The following is a 17,039-nucleotide window of genomic DNA, read 5'->3' as shown; positions in this document are numbered from 1 at the left end:
GTTCTGCTATTTTTGATAAGGTCTTTGAATATCTTTGACCCGATCTTTGACCCGACTTCTAAATCCTTCCTGTAAATCAGTGGTTCTCAAACCTTTTCATGTCAAGGACCCCCAAAATTACAGGTATTTGGCCACGGACCCCCATCTCAAAATATCTTGTTCCAGGGACCACCCAGAAGCAAATATTTGAGTTACAAATGTTCGCTTTTAAATAGATATATTAAAATATATTCATGATTTTTCAAAAATGGCAGATCTACAAGCTCACAGCGCGGCACTCGGCGCCGCGCTGTGAGCTTGTATATCTGCTATTTTTCAATAGTTTTTCAATAGTTAAAGCATTCAATAATTCTAGGCCTATATGGGTTAATACTCAAAGAATAGCTCCTTATGCTCTACCCATATGTAGTAAATCCTTTGCAGAATGCGTTGAGATATTTCTCAGGGAAGTGACTTATCTGAAAACTTGGCTGTAATTTCTGCTCCTGCTGGGCAACAGGCCACTGCTTTCTGCTACAGTTTTTGCTTTTGTGCCGCTATATACTATACAGTAGCTTTTAGAATGAGAGGAGGAGGCAAGCTGGTGTGAGGGATTATATTGAAAGTGAAAAGAACCACAGTGAATGAACCACAGTAGTGGAATGGAAAGAACTGTTTTTCCCCATTTTCGAAGTGGTTGTTTGGATTGTTGTTGTGGACCCGGTTGTCTAAGATACTGATGCATTACCATGGCAGAGGTTATCTGTGCACAGCAATGCCCATTTGTATGGCAAAGAGGCATACAAAGGTGTTATCTCTATACTATAACAGTAACTTCTTCTTTGTGTGTCTTTCAGTTTAACTGGAGTTTGTCTATAGTTGCGTTTCCATAAAGCTTATTCGAATTAGGAGGTGAATTATCATTAAATCGAAAAAAGAAAATGTGCATTATGCCTGTTTCCGTTCACTGATAAAATGCGATTCTTGGAAGATAGTTCATGAAATAAGCAGTCGGACAGGCGCTATTTTTCCAGTCAAGTGAGACACATTATTGAACATGCACTCTAAAACCCAGGGCTCTTCAGCCTATAGATTTCATATATAAGATAAGAAGAGAGAGAGAGAAGAAGAGAAGACGCTCCACTCCACAACCCTGCAACAGCATTGAGCACGATAACAGCTGATATACAGTACAAGCTCATCACAGCTCGTTGCGGATGCGATGTGAGCTTGTAGGTCTGCTGTTCTCGGCCGTTCTGTGCACGCGACACCGTCGCGGAACGGAGAATAATAATGACGAATGGTTTTACTTTTGAGCACAACTTTGAACGTGTTGGTGACTTGGTACAACCAAGAGCCGGCCGACCCCCACCAGCCATTCCCGCGAGTTCAGTGCATTTTAATTCAAAACATAATTCGCTTTAGTGTTTCCATTCACTAATGCGCATTACGTTTTTTCGATAAAGCCTCAAAATCCACCTCGTCCAAGCGCATAAATGTTTTTGCGAATAATGAAAGTTTATTCGAATTTTTAAGTGTTTCCATAAAAAGATTTATGCGCAAAACCCTTACAGTAATACGCATTAAATGGCTTTATGGAAACGCCACTTATGTCTGTTGCTTTTCACTATCTTGTTATGGTAGTGTAATTTCTTATGTATTATGCAAAACATGGAGAACAGCACACACACTAGTCGTCAATTCCTATTCTGATGTTTTGTTTTGGGTGTGTGTGTGTGTGTGTGTGTGTGTGTGTGTGTGTGTGTGTGTGTGTGTGTGTGTGTGTGTGTGTGTGTGTGTGTGTGTGTGTGTGTGTGTGTGTGTGTGTGTGTGTGTGTGTGTGCGTGCGCGCGCGTGTGCGCGTGTGTTCATGCGTGCGTGCGTGCGTGTAAACCCAGGTGTGGCAGTGCGGGGGCAGTGTGGAGGTCCTACCCTGTTCCAGGATAGCCCACATTGAACGTGCACACAAGCCCTACACAGAGAACCTGACGGCACATGTGCGTCGCAACGCTCTGAGAGTGGCAGAGGTTTGGATGGACCAGTACAAGAGCCATGTGTACATGGCCTGGAATGTTCCCCAGCAGGTGAGAGAACCTTCTGTGTTTATGTGCGCAACTGTGTGTGCCCTCTTGCCAAATGTCCACTAAATTGTGCGTGCGTGCGTGCATGTTCATGACGCCAATGAATCGTATACAATGATTTGTGATGTAACGATTCTCAACCCACGATTTAATGTGATTCATGATATTAGGATAGATGACGAGACCCCATGCTGTTTTTAAAAAGGGAGAGTGGTCAGTCCTACTTTTGACATGGTATCAAAGCTGAGAGGTAAGGCATAGGAGGAGCACTGTGTAAGCCTGTTTTGAAATTTGCTTAAAGTGATCCCTGACTAATACGACAAATATGCCTTAATACATTATAATTGTCCTCTATAATTACAATGTAAAATTAAAAACACCTTAAATATTTTATTTCTTCTAGAAATAGCTAATCTTTCACTCAATAGGGGAAATGCCTGTCGCAAGTTGATGATGTCATAAATGTAATTTGTGATCTATCCCTATGGAATTTATGGAATGCATGTGCAAATAAAAACAAACGTAATACTTCCTATGGTTAATATGAGCATCAAATCAATATTTCAAATGTGTTTGTGGTTTATTTTGCACATGCATGCCATAAATTAGACCACACATAACATTTATGGCATCATCAACTTGCGACCGGCATTTCCCCTATTGACTGAAAGAGTAGCTATTTCTAGAAGAAATAAAATATTTGAGATGTTTTTAATTTTACATTGTAGTTATAGAGGACAATTATAATGTATTAACCCATTTAGACCGGGAACGCAAAATGCGTTTCTACCTTTCAGGCCGGGAACGCAAAATGCTGTTTATCCTTTTAGACCGGGAACGCAAAATGCGTTTCCTGTAGTTTTTACCCTCTTCTGGTCTCGTGGCCAATGAAATGCATCAAGAGGCGATGACGTATGCTTCCCTGACTACCACAAAGCATTCTGGGATTTTTTTTTTTGGCTTTACGTAACTTTATTTGTCGGAGAATCCCAGTGCGCACAAGAACAGCTTCTCATAGCGGCGAAATGGAAGACGCGTTGAGCGAAGGCAAACCGGACTCGCTGGAATTGGCATTGTTATTTTTACGTGATATGTTTGAAAACGACGACGATGATGAAGAAGTGTTTCATGGATTTCATGAGGACTGGATAACTTTTCACGGACGCACTTTGACACGGCTAGTTTCAGAGACCCGACTCTTTGCAGCACAGAGTCAAACCCAAACAGATTCGCAGCTATCTGGAGGTAATAACACTTATAAAATGATTATGATGATATGGTTCATTCATTCACATACACAGGCGCACACACACACACACACACGCACGCACATATAATAATAATGACAAATGTCGCTCGCCAGATTTACCGGAGCTAAAAAAAACAAGAATTGACATATTCAATATACAGTAAAGGCTGGTAAAAAAACAAGAATTGACATATTCAATATAAAGGCTGGTGCTTGTTGTTTCTTGTCAAAGTGGTGGCCTATGGTATAAGGCCTATGGTGTAAGGTCTCAAATATTTGCTAATTATGTTTCTATGTGCTACATAGGCTAAGAAATGTATTTTTTATTAGACGTTTTATAAGATTTATTACAATTTTTGAGTTTGCAGATTTAAAAAAAATATATATTAAAGGTCTGGACCATGACAAGTATTTTCCATGAAAGCCATAGGTGTAAGCTATCAAACAGTTTTGAAATGTAACTAGCTGCTACAGAGGCTGAGAAATAAATGTTTTAGTAGACGTTGACAGTTTTCCATAAAATCTCAGGTTTTAGGGGTATTTTTCCAATCGGCCATAGGTTTTTAAGGCTTTTTTCCAGGCGGACTTAGGTCTAAATGGGTTAAGGCATATTTGTCGTATTAGCCAGGGATCACTTTAAAGAAAAAGAGGGGAAAAGAGTTTATATTAGTATTATTAATTCCATGGCCACTGCCCCAGACTTTGAACTTTTCAAAGCCATCAGGAAAACCAGAGACAGACAGATGCTTTTCTAAATGTTACAAAAACACACCTGTATACTTTTGTCTCATGCTGTGTTCCTCACAGGAGGACACCACTCACATTACCCAGTCTAACCCTGCAGTCGGTGGTAATAGATAGATGATAGATACTTTCATTGATCCTGCAAGGGAAATTCAGGCATCAGAGACTGATGATGCAGGTGGGAACATGTTTACTAGCTGTGATCATTCCACTGAAGATCACCAAAGGACTACCTGCCTCTGCTGCCTGTGAAAGGTGTCTAGACTCTAGATTGATTCAGCTCAAGAAAGGTAAATATGAGGGCGCTCAGTTGGAACAGTTGTCCACCTGGGGTTCAGATCCACCGCAGTGCAGCTGGTTTGGCCGAGCGTCTGTACAAACACAATTGCCCAAGAGCATGTATGCCTACTCCTACAGTAAGGGCTGAAGGCTGCCTTCAATCTGAAGGCTGTTGGTGCTGATGCGACCGCAGTTTTCCCGGTGAACCTGAGCGCAACGGTGGGGGCCGATGGGCAAGGAGGGTTGTGAGCTTATGAGGAACAACTAAAATAAGACCTTAAAACCTGGCGAAAACAGTTGTGTGCATTAGCGCAAGATGACGATAAAGGAAATCATTAAATGGAAAACATTAAAGCTATACTGTGTAAATTGCTAAACTAGTGGTCAGTAGCGGTATTGCTTTTTTCGGCCGTTTTTCGCCCGGAGTCGTCACGGACCACCGCCGCGGACCACCGGAGCGGCGCCGCAAACCACCGCGACCGATACGAATCCGTGGAGGTGTAGAACGTAATTTTCTGGCCAGGATTTGGGGATTAAGAGGTTAAGAATCCTTCACCATCGTAAACACTGTAGCTGAGGGAGGCTACTTCCTGAAGAGACGGCAGATACGCTGTGATTGGCCGGTAGTGTATCATGTGTGTATGATCCATGATGTGATTGGCCAACGTTTACACAACGTATACAGATGATGCAGATGACGTAATTTTGCCGGGAAATCCCGCCCCTGCCACGGCTAAGTAGAAAACATATAAAGAAAAGGCTTTTGGGGCTGAAATTAACGGAGTGGGGGTTCTAAAACTTTAGCGATTTAATAGTTAGGACAATTTTAAGATATGTTTTATAAAAAAAGTTACATAGTATAACTTTAAATTAACTTCTGAAAAGCCTACTAGGCCTTAAACCTGGCGAAAACAGCTGCGTGCATTAGCGCAAGATTACAGTAGATGAGGATAAAGGAAATCATTAAATGGAAAACATTAAATTAATTTCTGAAAAGGCTTCTAGTTCTAAGCCTACACTAGCCTATTAGTAAAACTAGTGGACAAACACATGAATAATTATGGTTGTAAACAATAACACAGACAATATAAATCCTTAGTCTAGTAGTGGGAAGAAGGGGTTATCATCATGGCCCCAAATAAATATCTTGCAATTGGCGACAAGTCTCTTGCGAAATCGGCAAGAGTGCCTCTCATTTCATAAAGCTATATAACCTCTCCATCATCGGCAATAGTCCGTGGTGTGTGTTCCCCACACTCCTGCACCCCCACCGTTGCGATCAGGTTCACCGGGAAAACTGCGGTCGCGGTGCTGAGAGTTGAATCATTGAAATTTGTCACCAGTGGGAGGCAGGGGGTCGCTACGCCAGTGAGGGTCTCTATTCTTATATAGAGCACCCACGCTTTGAACTGCAGAGCTCAACAGTGAATAATTTAAGGAGTTTAGTTCCAGTACTGCAGTACAGTATGTCCAATTTCACTTCTATTTAAAGAGGCGGTGCCATAGTTTCGTACTTTTTCTGGTTTTCATGTGTCTAGGAGGTTGACGGTAATTCATTAGACCCCCTGGTGTGGTTGTTATGAGCAATTATGCATTCTCTTTTTATTTGGGTTTTTAGCTGGAGGCTGCCATCTTGTGGGTCAAACGTGCGCGGTTCCAAAAACACAGATACTTATTACATCATAGAATCAACCCCTCCCCTAATTTCCATTCACCCAACACACGTGGGTGTGGCTAACTTCAGCTGGGTCACCACCCACCATGACAACCACGCATACCAATGAACTGGTGGATGTGGCCACATAAAAACATAATTTTAACTCTTTCTGTACACTTTTGGAAAGATTCTTCCTCCTAGTATAATCAAAATAGTAGATAATCATGTTTTATGGGGGGGGGGGGGGGGGGATCATGGCACCCCATCTTTAATCAAATCTGGCATTGTACTGTACTGTACTCCTCCTCCCCTGCTTCATACCTTCATGTTACCAGGGTTCCCAGACTTGGTTCCCTCCTTTTTTCCCTCTGCACCTATAATCACTTTGCTGACAATAGCTGATCTACAAGCTAACGATGCACTCACTCTGTTTCATAACTGCAGTGTTGCCGTGACAACTGAATTTACCTTGCAGGATCAATAAAGGTCTACTATCGATCTATCAAGTTGTTCTCACTGAGGGATGTACTGAAATAAGTTAATAAATGTATCTTGTACATTTGCATTAGAAGAAGGAGAAGCCCAACTGATAGTTTATCCAAGGTAAGATTATAACAAAAAAAAACATTTTTACTGTGATTGTAGTATACAGTACACTGATAAAGATCCAAGTCGTGATCTGGAGTTTCTGATTATCTGGGTGGCGTCACACAGCCAAAGGCTCGGTGGTGCATGCTTCTTTGTAAAGCTATCTCTGGGTTTGTGAGTTCATACTGTGTGTGTGTGTGTGTGTGTGTGTGTGTGTGTGTGTGTGTGTGTGTGTGTGTGTGTGTGTGTGTGTGTGTGTGTGTGTGTGTGTGTGTGTGTGTGTGTGTGTGTGTGTGTGTGTGTGTGTGTGTCTGCGTGTGCCTCTGCATGTGCTCCCTTCTCTAGAACCCAGGTATTGACATCGGTGACATCTCTGAGAGAAAGGCCCTGCGCTCTAGACTCAACTGCCGCCCGTTCACCTGGTTCCTCACCAACATCTACCCTGAGCTCAGATCCTACAGCGACACCATTGCTTACGGAGTGGTGAGTTCTCTTTGGAACCCTTAACTTTCAACTCTCCCATACCTTTTCACACTGGAGCTTTAAAGCTAAATAACTTGACATTTTATAAACTGAAAAAGTGTTGACTCTATGTCATTTATTATTTAACTTGTATTGATCATCAGTTGTCAGAAGGCTTGTGTGATGCATAAGATACATTTGAAGTGATTTTAGTGTTGCCCTGGAACCTATAGACTCAAATGTGCTAGTAGTAGAACTCCTCCCATCCCACGATCCACAGAAACAAGCCCACAACCAATGTTGGGGTACAGAAAGTTAACAGAAACACAGAATCTTGTACACCATCTTCAGTCTAGTCTAGAGCTCTAGACGTTTCTCTAGAGCATAAATAATTGAGGACTATTCAAATCAATAATGAAATACTGTAGGAACAAGAACTGTTATTATTTTAACAAAAGGGAAATTGTGCTTATTGAGGTGGTAATAGAAGGAAAAAAAGGAAAAAGGGTAAAAGAATCAAGGTCAAAATTGAGAATGGATAGGTGGATTTTCATGAAACCTGATTGTGACCTTGGTAAAGGTCACAATCAGGTTTCATGAAAATAATGCTGTCAAGATCAGCATTAGTTAATGGGCCTCATGGAGATCAGGGGTGTCGCACCAAATTCTGGGTACAAGGATTCACTTCAATTATTTTGTGCTTTAACTATTGAAAAATAGCAGATATACAAGCTCATCGCACCAAGTGCCGATATCTGCTATTTTTCAATATCTAAAGTATATAAAATAATTAAGGCCCCTCCACCTTGTGCCCTAGTAACTCAGTCCCAGTTTATATTTTAATTACAGTTGTATAGGCAAAATGTTGTTGCAGGGTAAAGGGGGTACTTGGATTCAGAAATCATGGAAGGGGGTACTCAAGCCAAAAAAGATTGAGAAACACTGTCGTAGAGAACAAGAGACTTTGGTGCAGGCAGGATTTGCACTTCCAGGTGCAATTATTTAGTTTTCAGTTACTGGAGTTGTTCCACTGTTATGGTGTGGTGCTTAAGGGGCAAGCCATCTAGAAGAGTGTTCATCTGCATGTATGATGTAACTCCTACATTTTCCTGTCTGACTGTCCATGGCTGATGCTGAAAATGAATCCACCAATCATCAGCAAATTGCTTGTGCACGCTGCCATTAGGCCAAGGAAGTCCATCCCTTAGATTGATTTGGCTGATTTTCTTTTTCATGTGTAAAATGTTTCATATTTTGTGAATTCCTAATCTCCCACTGAACCACTGAAAAGAATCAATATGATGGGAGAGATTCACAGGGAAGTCAGTCCATTGTTAGACCCGGCATTGTTAATTGTATTTTTCTCCCTCTAGGTAGTTACTTGTGGGTCCTCTCCTTTTCCCTGCCTGTCCTTCGACCATAATAGTAGATAGAACTCAATGTTATATTCATGAGGTCCTCAACAACAGTTGCAAAAATCAGTTCTAAAGACAGGTGTAGAAAGTAAGTATAGGTAGTGCCCTCAGCACTTGCCACTAAAACATCAGTGCTTCAGTCAGGAGCACTAGTGCACCCTTCTTGGGGGGAAACAGTCTCCAAAAAGGAAAGTCTCCAAATACAGTAAGAAAGAAAAAGAAAAAAACTGGGTGCTCAGAAGTATTAAAGAAAAGTTTGGTGAAGGTGCTCTTTGGTGAGGAACTGGAGGGTCAAGTGGAAAAAAGAAAACCAAGGCACTCTTCTAAACATTAAAAAGCCTTTAATAAGTGTTGGCTAAATCATAATTGAAAAAAGAAAAAAGGTTAAAAATGGGATCACCCACGCGTTTCTGCTCCTTTGAGCCTTCCTCAAATCAATTATGATTTAGCCAACACTTATTAAAGGCTTTTTACTATTTAGAAGAGTGCCTTGGTTTTCTCTTTTTTTTCACTTGTTTCTCCAAATACAGTGATGTCACTTTTTAAAAGTAGTTTGATGTGCACACAGCCTAAGACTAGAGTTGAGAGTTGATCCAATGTGCGGTCAAACTGAAAAATGACACAAACTCTCAAATACTGGTTGTGGAACGAATTGGTGAAATGTAAGAGGTGCAAAGTAAGAGGTGATCAATAATCTTGATAAGTAGTTCCTGCCTGCGGACATGATGGTAAGTGATGATAAAAATTTGAGCTGTTCAATTAATTGCATTAATCGCATGATTTAGCTAGTTAATCGTGCGATTAATCGCAAATAAGTCATCAGCTTTTATCAGTTCACAAGGTAACTTAGAGCGATATCTTTCAAGTCTTTCGTGGCCCTATTAACTTGGGAGTGGAAAAATATGCTGGCTTTATGCTAAAGTATCATGTTAATATTTTATTCTAAATCAATTAAAAATCCCAAATAAATCATAATGGTATTGCATTAAACAGACTGCAGCTGATGGGTATAAGGATCTGCTAAATTTGGTTTGTTTACTGTTGAGTTAGAAAACAATATTGCATATTAATCATCTGGAGACCTCTCCAAATAATTGTTGAGATAATAATGTTGAGAAACTGTCATGTACGGGTATGGGTATACAAATGGCTATAATATATAAATATGTGATTAATTGCTATTAAAATAATTAATCGCAATTAACATAATGGTGAGTTAATAGCGATTCATTTAGTTAACTTGCACATCCCTTATAAAAATACATCTTGATCGGGTCTGCATGCACATCTGCACTGTACATAGCAATGGATGAACTTTTACATTAAGCATGTTTTCTAAGTCTTTAAGCTCTCTAAGCCACACTAGCGTAACTTTTCCATTAACACTGAAGGTAATTGTGTGCACAGTTTGTGATGTAAGCCACTCCAAGGAAAGAGCTCACTTCAAATCACTTCAAGTGAAAGAACAAACCTTTTTACGCCACTTAATTTTAGTGTGGCCATTCCCCTCGTACACTGAAGGCTGTAGGAGGATTTTGCATAATTGAAGAATGATAACAGCAATCTGTTGAAAGCAGGGCAGAAGCAGTCTCTCTCTCTCTTAACTGATAGAGGCCAAAATCTGTTTCTCATAACTGATTCAGTCCATGTTAACTTATCAAGAACATACCTGGTGCTTTCTGCTTACACGTACACAATTTCTGTATTGATTGTAACCAGATTTTAATTATTGCGACCGTCAGGTCGCAGTTACTATCAAAACCTCCACCGGCTGTCAGTCAGTCAGTCCGTCCGTCCGTCAGTCAGTCAGTCAGTCAGTCAGTCTAACACGTCGCGTCACGTCACGTCACGTCACGTCACGTCACGTCACGTCACACTATTGTCCTACTCATATCTCCGCCACCGTTGCCCCTATCCATGCCAATCTTTGCACACACACTCCTTGCCTGCCAATCCACAACCTCCACAACTCCAGGGACCCCCGGAGCTGCAGGAACCCCCAGGGACCCCCTGGCGCCGCTGCCAAAAAGTGCAAAAATTACCAAATGACCACCCCAATGGGGCTGCTCACAGGGAATTCCCGGGGACCACCGACTCCCCCCATGGGTTCTTTACGCAGAGTCAGAGAAGGAACAGAGAAGTAGACAGAAAACTAGTGAACAGGTGCTATTCTAGTAGCCTGGCGGAGCCCGACGTTATTATCTGTGTTCATTCCTTCCACAGTATAACGTCTGGCCTTTGGCCTATTGGCAGCTTGAAAAGTGGGCGGGAGTACTTGCCTTGACAGACAGACTCCTCTAACCAATCACCATCTCTCAGCCAGTCGGAAGAACGGCAAACAAACACGTCTTTTCGGCCGATAAACTCCACTAGCGCATCCTCCGTGTTGCTTTTTAATTGTTGTAATTGATTCCAACTCTGAAATAACTGCACTTATTGGTTGTTTTATGGTTAGAGCGTTAACTGTTACACTTTTTGCATCGCGAGGGCAGCCATTGTTGTTTTGAAAATGCTGCAGCCTGCAGCATGCATCTACGTCACCGTCTACACATGGACCAATCAGGGAAATCTTTTCACTTGTTGTCAGGAAGACTACGTTTGTTGTGCGGAAGCATAGTGCGGAAGCAGTCACTGATTGGCCCAAATCACAGAATAATCGGTATACTCGCTGCCAATCAACGGAAGTCCAGACGTTATACTGTGGAAGGAATGAGTGAGTGAACGCAGTATGACGTCGGGCCCCGCCAGGCTACTATTCTAGGGCGTTGAGGCATGGTGAATCTCTGTTGGGAGAGAGTTCCAGATGGTAGAGGCTGCCACACTTTTAGATTTGTTTGAGTGCATGTTATATAATCGTCACTGTCTGGCCAAAACCTCTTAACTCCATTTTTGAGGTTTTAGATTTTTGGGCATAAATCAGGGCTTTTGAACATCTTTTACAGCTGAGTGTTGGTTAAAACAATATTGAACCAATGGAAAGTAGTAAAAAGTGGTTGGGACAAAACCTCCTAACTCCACACTTTCTGCCAAACCAGCTAACTCCACCCGATTAGCCCTCTCTTTTTTCATAAATATGTGCTATAGAACACCCTTTACGTCTGTGTGTTGGTTAAAATAATATTGAAAAGTAGTAAAAAGCACTTCGGTCAAAACCTCCTAACTCCACTTGAGCTCATTTTCCCGAAAATGAACATTTTGGAGCTAGGAGGTTTCGGCCCTAGTAGTCATAATGCCTACTGTACACGCTCCATGAAGCTATGAAAAATCACACCAGCCCCTATTCTATGACAACATTTTATTCTGTATTGTTTCATCTGCACTGACATCCTGCGTAGGTTCAAACATTTCATTGGAATAATAAAGAAATTAATGGGAAATGGGTTGGGCTGCGCTTCCATACAGATTATAGTCAGAGCGACTCGCTGCGAAACCCCACTCTCGCTCCACCCCTCTGTTGTTTGTTGTTTGATAAACACTTCAGCTGCAGCGGCTGTTGCATGGATCTGTTGATATAGCTGAGCATGTGTGGCGGAGCCGCTTTGATTGCGAGAGATGAAAGTGTTGCTACAGCGACATCTGAGAGATGCAGATATGAAGTTTCCATAATTTGTCAAAACAATCAGTCAGTCAGGGGATACCGGCAGATGAAGTGAGCACTGCATAGTGCATACTGGTGTGGTACAATCGTTCACTCATCTCTGTTCAACATGAAAAGAAAGAAATTACAATTAAATTCTGCTCATACATACAGTATGCAGTGTAAATATTTGAAAGGATAGGAGTTATTTGTCTTTGGCTGAGCAGTTCCATTCAAGACAAAATTAGACTCGGTCTGATCTTTGCTTCGTTTGCTTTTTTGATATTCTTGTATTAACCCACAAGTGCCGCGCTGCAAGCTCTGCTATTTTTGAAAAAGTCGTGAAAATGTGTGCAAATCTTTGAATATATGTATTTTCAAAGCGAACGCTTTTAACTCAAATTTTGTTTCTGGGTGGTCCCTGGAACTAAATATTTTGAGATGGGGGTCCGTAGCCAAATTAATATAATTTTGGGGGTCCTTCACATGAAAAGGTTTGAGAACCACTAACATAGTAGTCTCTCAAGAACAGACTAACTGAGCCCCAGTTAAGTGAAAAGGACCTTGTCTTTGACGATGGCTGGCCAGATTGCTGACATAGAAACATAGGTTTTTCAAAAAAAGCTTAGAAGGATTCAAAAGACACTTATAGAATCGGGTCAAAATTCTAATTTTCACAATTTTTCAAAAATAGCAGATCTACAAGCTCGCAGCGCGGCACTCGGTGCCGCGCTGTGAGCTTGTATATCTGCTATTTTTCAATAGTTAAAGCATAAAATAATGATACAACGGGTACACAATAATGTGTACCCGTTCCGAATGGGTTAAAAGTGGAATACGGTTAAATGGAACATGACGTTATGCTGTTGAATAGAATTCTGATGTAACCAGAAAGAGAGGAGCAGAATGGAAGTGCAACAGACAAAGATGGATGGATGTCATGCACTGTCAGGATGATTTGGTCAGAAACCTAATTGAGGGGAAAAAATCATGTTGAAGCTTGAATCCCACCCTGTCCTAACCCTGCTGAAAATACTTGCATCTATATTGAGGTTGAATGTCCTCCCCACCAGGCACGTGCACACATAGACATCAAAGGGGGCTTGAGCCCCTGCCCTTTTACCCGTCTGTAAAAAAAAGTGCCCTCTTCGGACCATGAATGCAGTTTTCACTATGGTGAAAGAAATGCAAATGCTCTCTTTCATGCCATACCTGAAGGCGGCATTCAAGAGAATTGTCTCTCCTGAACTCTCCTGAACTTGAATGCAGCATCTTATGTTGAAAGAATTGTCCTCTCTGTGTAGAAATCCATTCCATATGCCACATCTCCAGTATTGACTTGATTATGCTTAGTTCAGTGTGGTATCAAGCTGTGAAAATAGACGACCAACAAGCTCACAACGCGCCACGCTGCGTTGTGAGCTTGGAGATTGGCTATTTTCGATATCTCCACCAAAAGGCCCTTTTAGAAATGTCAGCCCCTGCCTCTCTAACATTCTCTGCACGTCCCTGCTCCCCACCCCACCCCGGGAATAGAATGTAGCTATTCTAACCGTTCCAAAAACTAGGCTATACCTTGAAGACTTGTTTTTTTAAAGAAACGTTTGTCCTTCATTTTTGAGACAAAACTGTTGGAAAAGTTCCCAGCATAGAGGAGTCAGAGGAGGGTTCAGGGAGGATGTGTCCCCAATCTGCCTTTAGGGACTTTATTTAGCATGGAATCAGCAGGGATCCAGCTAATATCTTTTCATTCATTTTAATGTCAATGTCTATGGTCAGTTGAATCACACACTTAAGATGATTACTACTAAATATTAATTGTGTCATCCAATTATGTATGTTTTTCACAAGATGCAAAAGCTGGATTTCGCATGTAAACATTTGACTTCCCATTTCACTACACCAAGGGTCTTCAACAGGGGGTCTGGGACCCCTAGGGTGTTCTCAGAGTTACTACAGGGGGTTCTCCAAATCTTTGATAGAAACCTTTTTTTCTCCTTAACCACTTGAACCATATTCTGAGAACTTTAGCCAAAAATAGCAGATCTACAAGCTCAAGCTTGTAGATCGGCTATTTTTGGCAAAGAGGTTTGGTGTGTAGGGGGAAAAGAGCTGACCAAGTACAGAGTGAAAGGTCAAGTTTATTAGGTAATGACGGCTCAAGTGGTTAAATATCTGAAAACACAAATTGACATGAATCCAAAATACACTGACGATTGTTCTGTCAAACGATGAATGAAACTAAATGGAATCTATGAAAAGGTTGTGGACCCCCACAACCTTTCAACCTGCTTCATCTCTCGCTCAGCTAAGGGGTCCTTGGCCTGAAAACGTTGAAGACCCCTGCACTACACAATTTCACCAGTCTCATTATACAGTTCATCTTGAAACTGTGCTAATCTCCATTATATTAAACGTGCTTACCGATCATCCTCAGCATAACAAAGGTCATTACCATCATTCAGGAGTAAGTGCTGTTTCATAGTGACTCTGGTCACTCTGGACTCCACCACCTCACCTCACCTCACTCTTTCCCCTCTCATTCATAGTCAACATTATTTCTATTCAAGCCAGGCATCCCTGCTCCCTCTGACCTTCCCTTCAAACTCAACCTGTGACCAGACATTGATGGAAATGACTGTGCTTTGAGCTTGACAGATGCAAGACTCTTGTGTGTCCTCTAGGTTCCCCGATGGGTGCCATTGTTAACTCTCTGTCCCTATCCTTTGAATGTGGAATACATTTTTGGGTGGAAATATTTCTGTGGGTTAATATCAGGGCATTAACGAAAAACTGAGTCGACTTCATTACACAAGTCGACTCCCACCAGAGAAAGTCGAAGTTGAAAAAAAATCCTTTGTATTTTTTTCTATCATTATTTTTGCTCCATGTGTGTGTCTGTACAGCATTCAAACAGTAGGATTGCTTATTGTCAAGAACGGAATGATCCAATATTACAGTGCTACATTACATTTGGTATAACATGGTTCTATTGTGAAAATAGCAGATCTACATTTGCGAGGTGTTGTGAGCATGTAGATCGGCTATTTTCACAATTTCTGCCTCTATATATTTGACAGTTCGGACAATGTTTCATTTGTCATTTTAGAGGTATTAAAAAGACCTTAAATTGGCACTTTAAAAATGTGAAGATACCCTCTGTATACTTAAACTTTATGTTGGTTTGTTTACAGTCGAGTGAGAAAACAATGTTGCACATTAAGTTAATCATCTGGGGACCCGACAAAATAAATGTATTATTATTAGGTATTCTATATTTTCAATCTCATAAAAGACAAAGACCGTTTAGAAGAATTATAGTATTATGGAGCTCCGTGTTTAAGCTGATGTATGTCATACTGTAAGTAGCTTATGACTTTCAAGAGGATCATAACTGAAGCAAATAATACGTGCCAAAAACTACTAATGTTTTATTATTGTCAAATATTGGATTAGCAGCACCATTGAAACTTAATGTAGCGATGATGGAGCAGGTTTATCCACAGTGTTTGTTCTGACTTCCTCCAGGCGAGCAGTAATTAGCTTTAAGTGGATCCATTTGTCTCAGCTTTAGCCACACAACCTCACTGTAGCTGTGCATCGTGGCACTCAGTCATAATGGACTAATTAACAATCTAATCAAGGGAATATTGTTTGTGTGCACATGTGTGTGTGTGTGTGTGTGTGTGTGTGTGTGTGTGTGTGTGTGTGTGTGTGTGTGTGTGTGTGTGTGTGTGTGTGTGTGTGTGTGCGCGCGTGTGTGCGTGTGTGTGTGCGTGCGCGTGCGTGCGCACTTCCTTGAGTGCGTTCGTGCATTTGCACAGCCTAACCAAGATAATGTTTCACCTCTTCACCTATCTCTCCTTTCTCTCTCTCTCTCTCTCTCTCTCTCTCTCTCTCTCTCTCTCTCTCTCCATATATATATTCTCCCTGACTCATTTCACCAGTTGAAAAATAGTCTAAAAGATGACCTGTGCTTGGACCAGGGGCCAGACAGCGACAACATCCCCATCATGTACCTCTGTCATGGTATGACACCCCAGGTCAGTGTTCTCTGTTCTGTTATGTTTCACTGTGGTCTTGTTGTTGTTGTTGTTGTTTTGTATTTTCTCATTATTTGCTCTGTGCTGCTGAATGCACCCAGAGCAAAACACTGTTCTACTTTCAACCCCATGTTGCTGCGCTGGTTCAGTTGGAGCCACGCTCCCATGGCAAGGCTCTTTGAGGGGCGGGGAGACAAAAGAAGTCATCAATCATTGATCGCGAGGAGTCTCTTTAAAAAGACTAGGATCCTTAGAGTCAGACCAATCGCATTATGTGAAACGAAGGAAAGGTAGGGAATACATACACACAACACATACAATATAAGACAGAAATATGACAGAGATAATATCCTGACTCTGACCGTGACTCATCCGCCTAATCCCAGCTTTAAACTACTATCCACCAGAGCAGTTCATGAATCGGTTCCAAGTTCTTCCAACAGGTTTAGAGGGAAAGCCATTTGGCCCTTCCTATCACCCAGAAATTGTATTAGTTATTATATATAGAAAGCAAGGATTCTACACTGTAAACTCTTACCCTTGAAGCTTAAAGCAACCCTTAAAGCAAAAGAAAAAAAGGTTTTACAGTTTTTCACGATTGTTAACATACGTTTCTCTATGCAATAACAGCTTTCTCAAAACTGCACTCACAAAACTGAAAACCGTACTCACAAAATGCTAAACCTGACACTCCCTTTGCAAGATGATTCTTTGCCATCAAATCTCTTAACTGTGTTCACAAAATGGAACTCATGTTTTCATTTGGCACACACAGCCATATTTTCAAATTACACATACCATTCATTGAGTACACACAACTAAGCATTTGCTGCACACTACCAAGCATTTATTTTACAGCACACTGAAGTGCAAAGTTTTACAGTAACACAATGGTAGAAATGGAACACACCATATGAATGACAATGACTCTGGAGAATGAGATATTTCTCCTTTTGTAAAATGAC

General features: G+C 41.3%; 1 protein-coding gene across 1 annotated transcript in view; it reads left to right on the top strand.

The window, feature by feature from the left end:
- galnt18a (UDP-N-acetyl-alpha-D-galactosamine:polypeptide N-acetylgalactosaminyltransferase 18a) overlaps positions 1-17,039 on the top strand; it is a gene marked incomplete at its 3' end in the record, with an annotated part of 227,158 nt that overhangs the window by 171,021 nt on the left and 39,098 nt on the right. Inside the window, exons 7-9 of the mRNA XM_080736116.1 lie at positions 1,878-2,063; positions 6,923-7,060; positions 15,979-16,074. Coding sequence (XP_080592242.1) covers positions 1,878-2,063; positions 6,923-7,060; positions 15,979-16,074 — 420 coding nt within the window. The remainder of the gene's footprint in view (positions 1-1,877; positions 2,064-6,922; positions 7,061-15,978; positions 16,075-17,039) is intronic.

This window comes from Nannobrachium achirus (genome assembly GCF_963921795.1).
Source record: "Nannobrachium achirus genome assembly, chromosome: 11".
Lineage (NCBI taxonomy): Eukaryota > Metazoa > Chordata > Actinopteri > Myctophiformes > Myctophidae > Nannobrachium > Nannobrachium achirus.
This window is presented reverse-complemented; position numbering and strand designations above follow the sequence as displayed.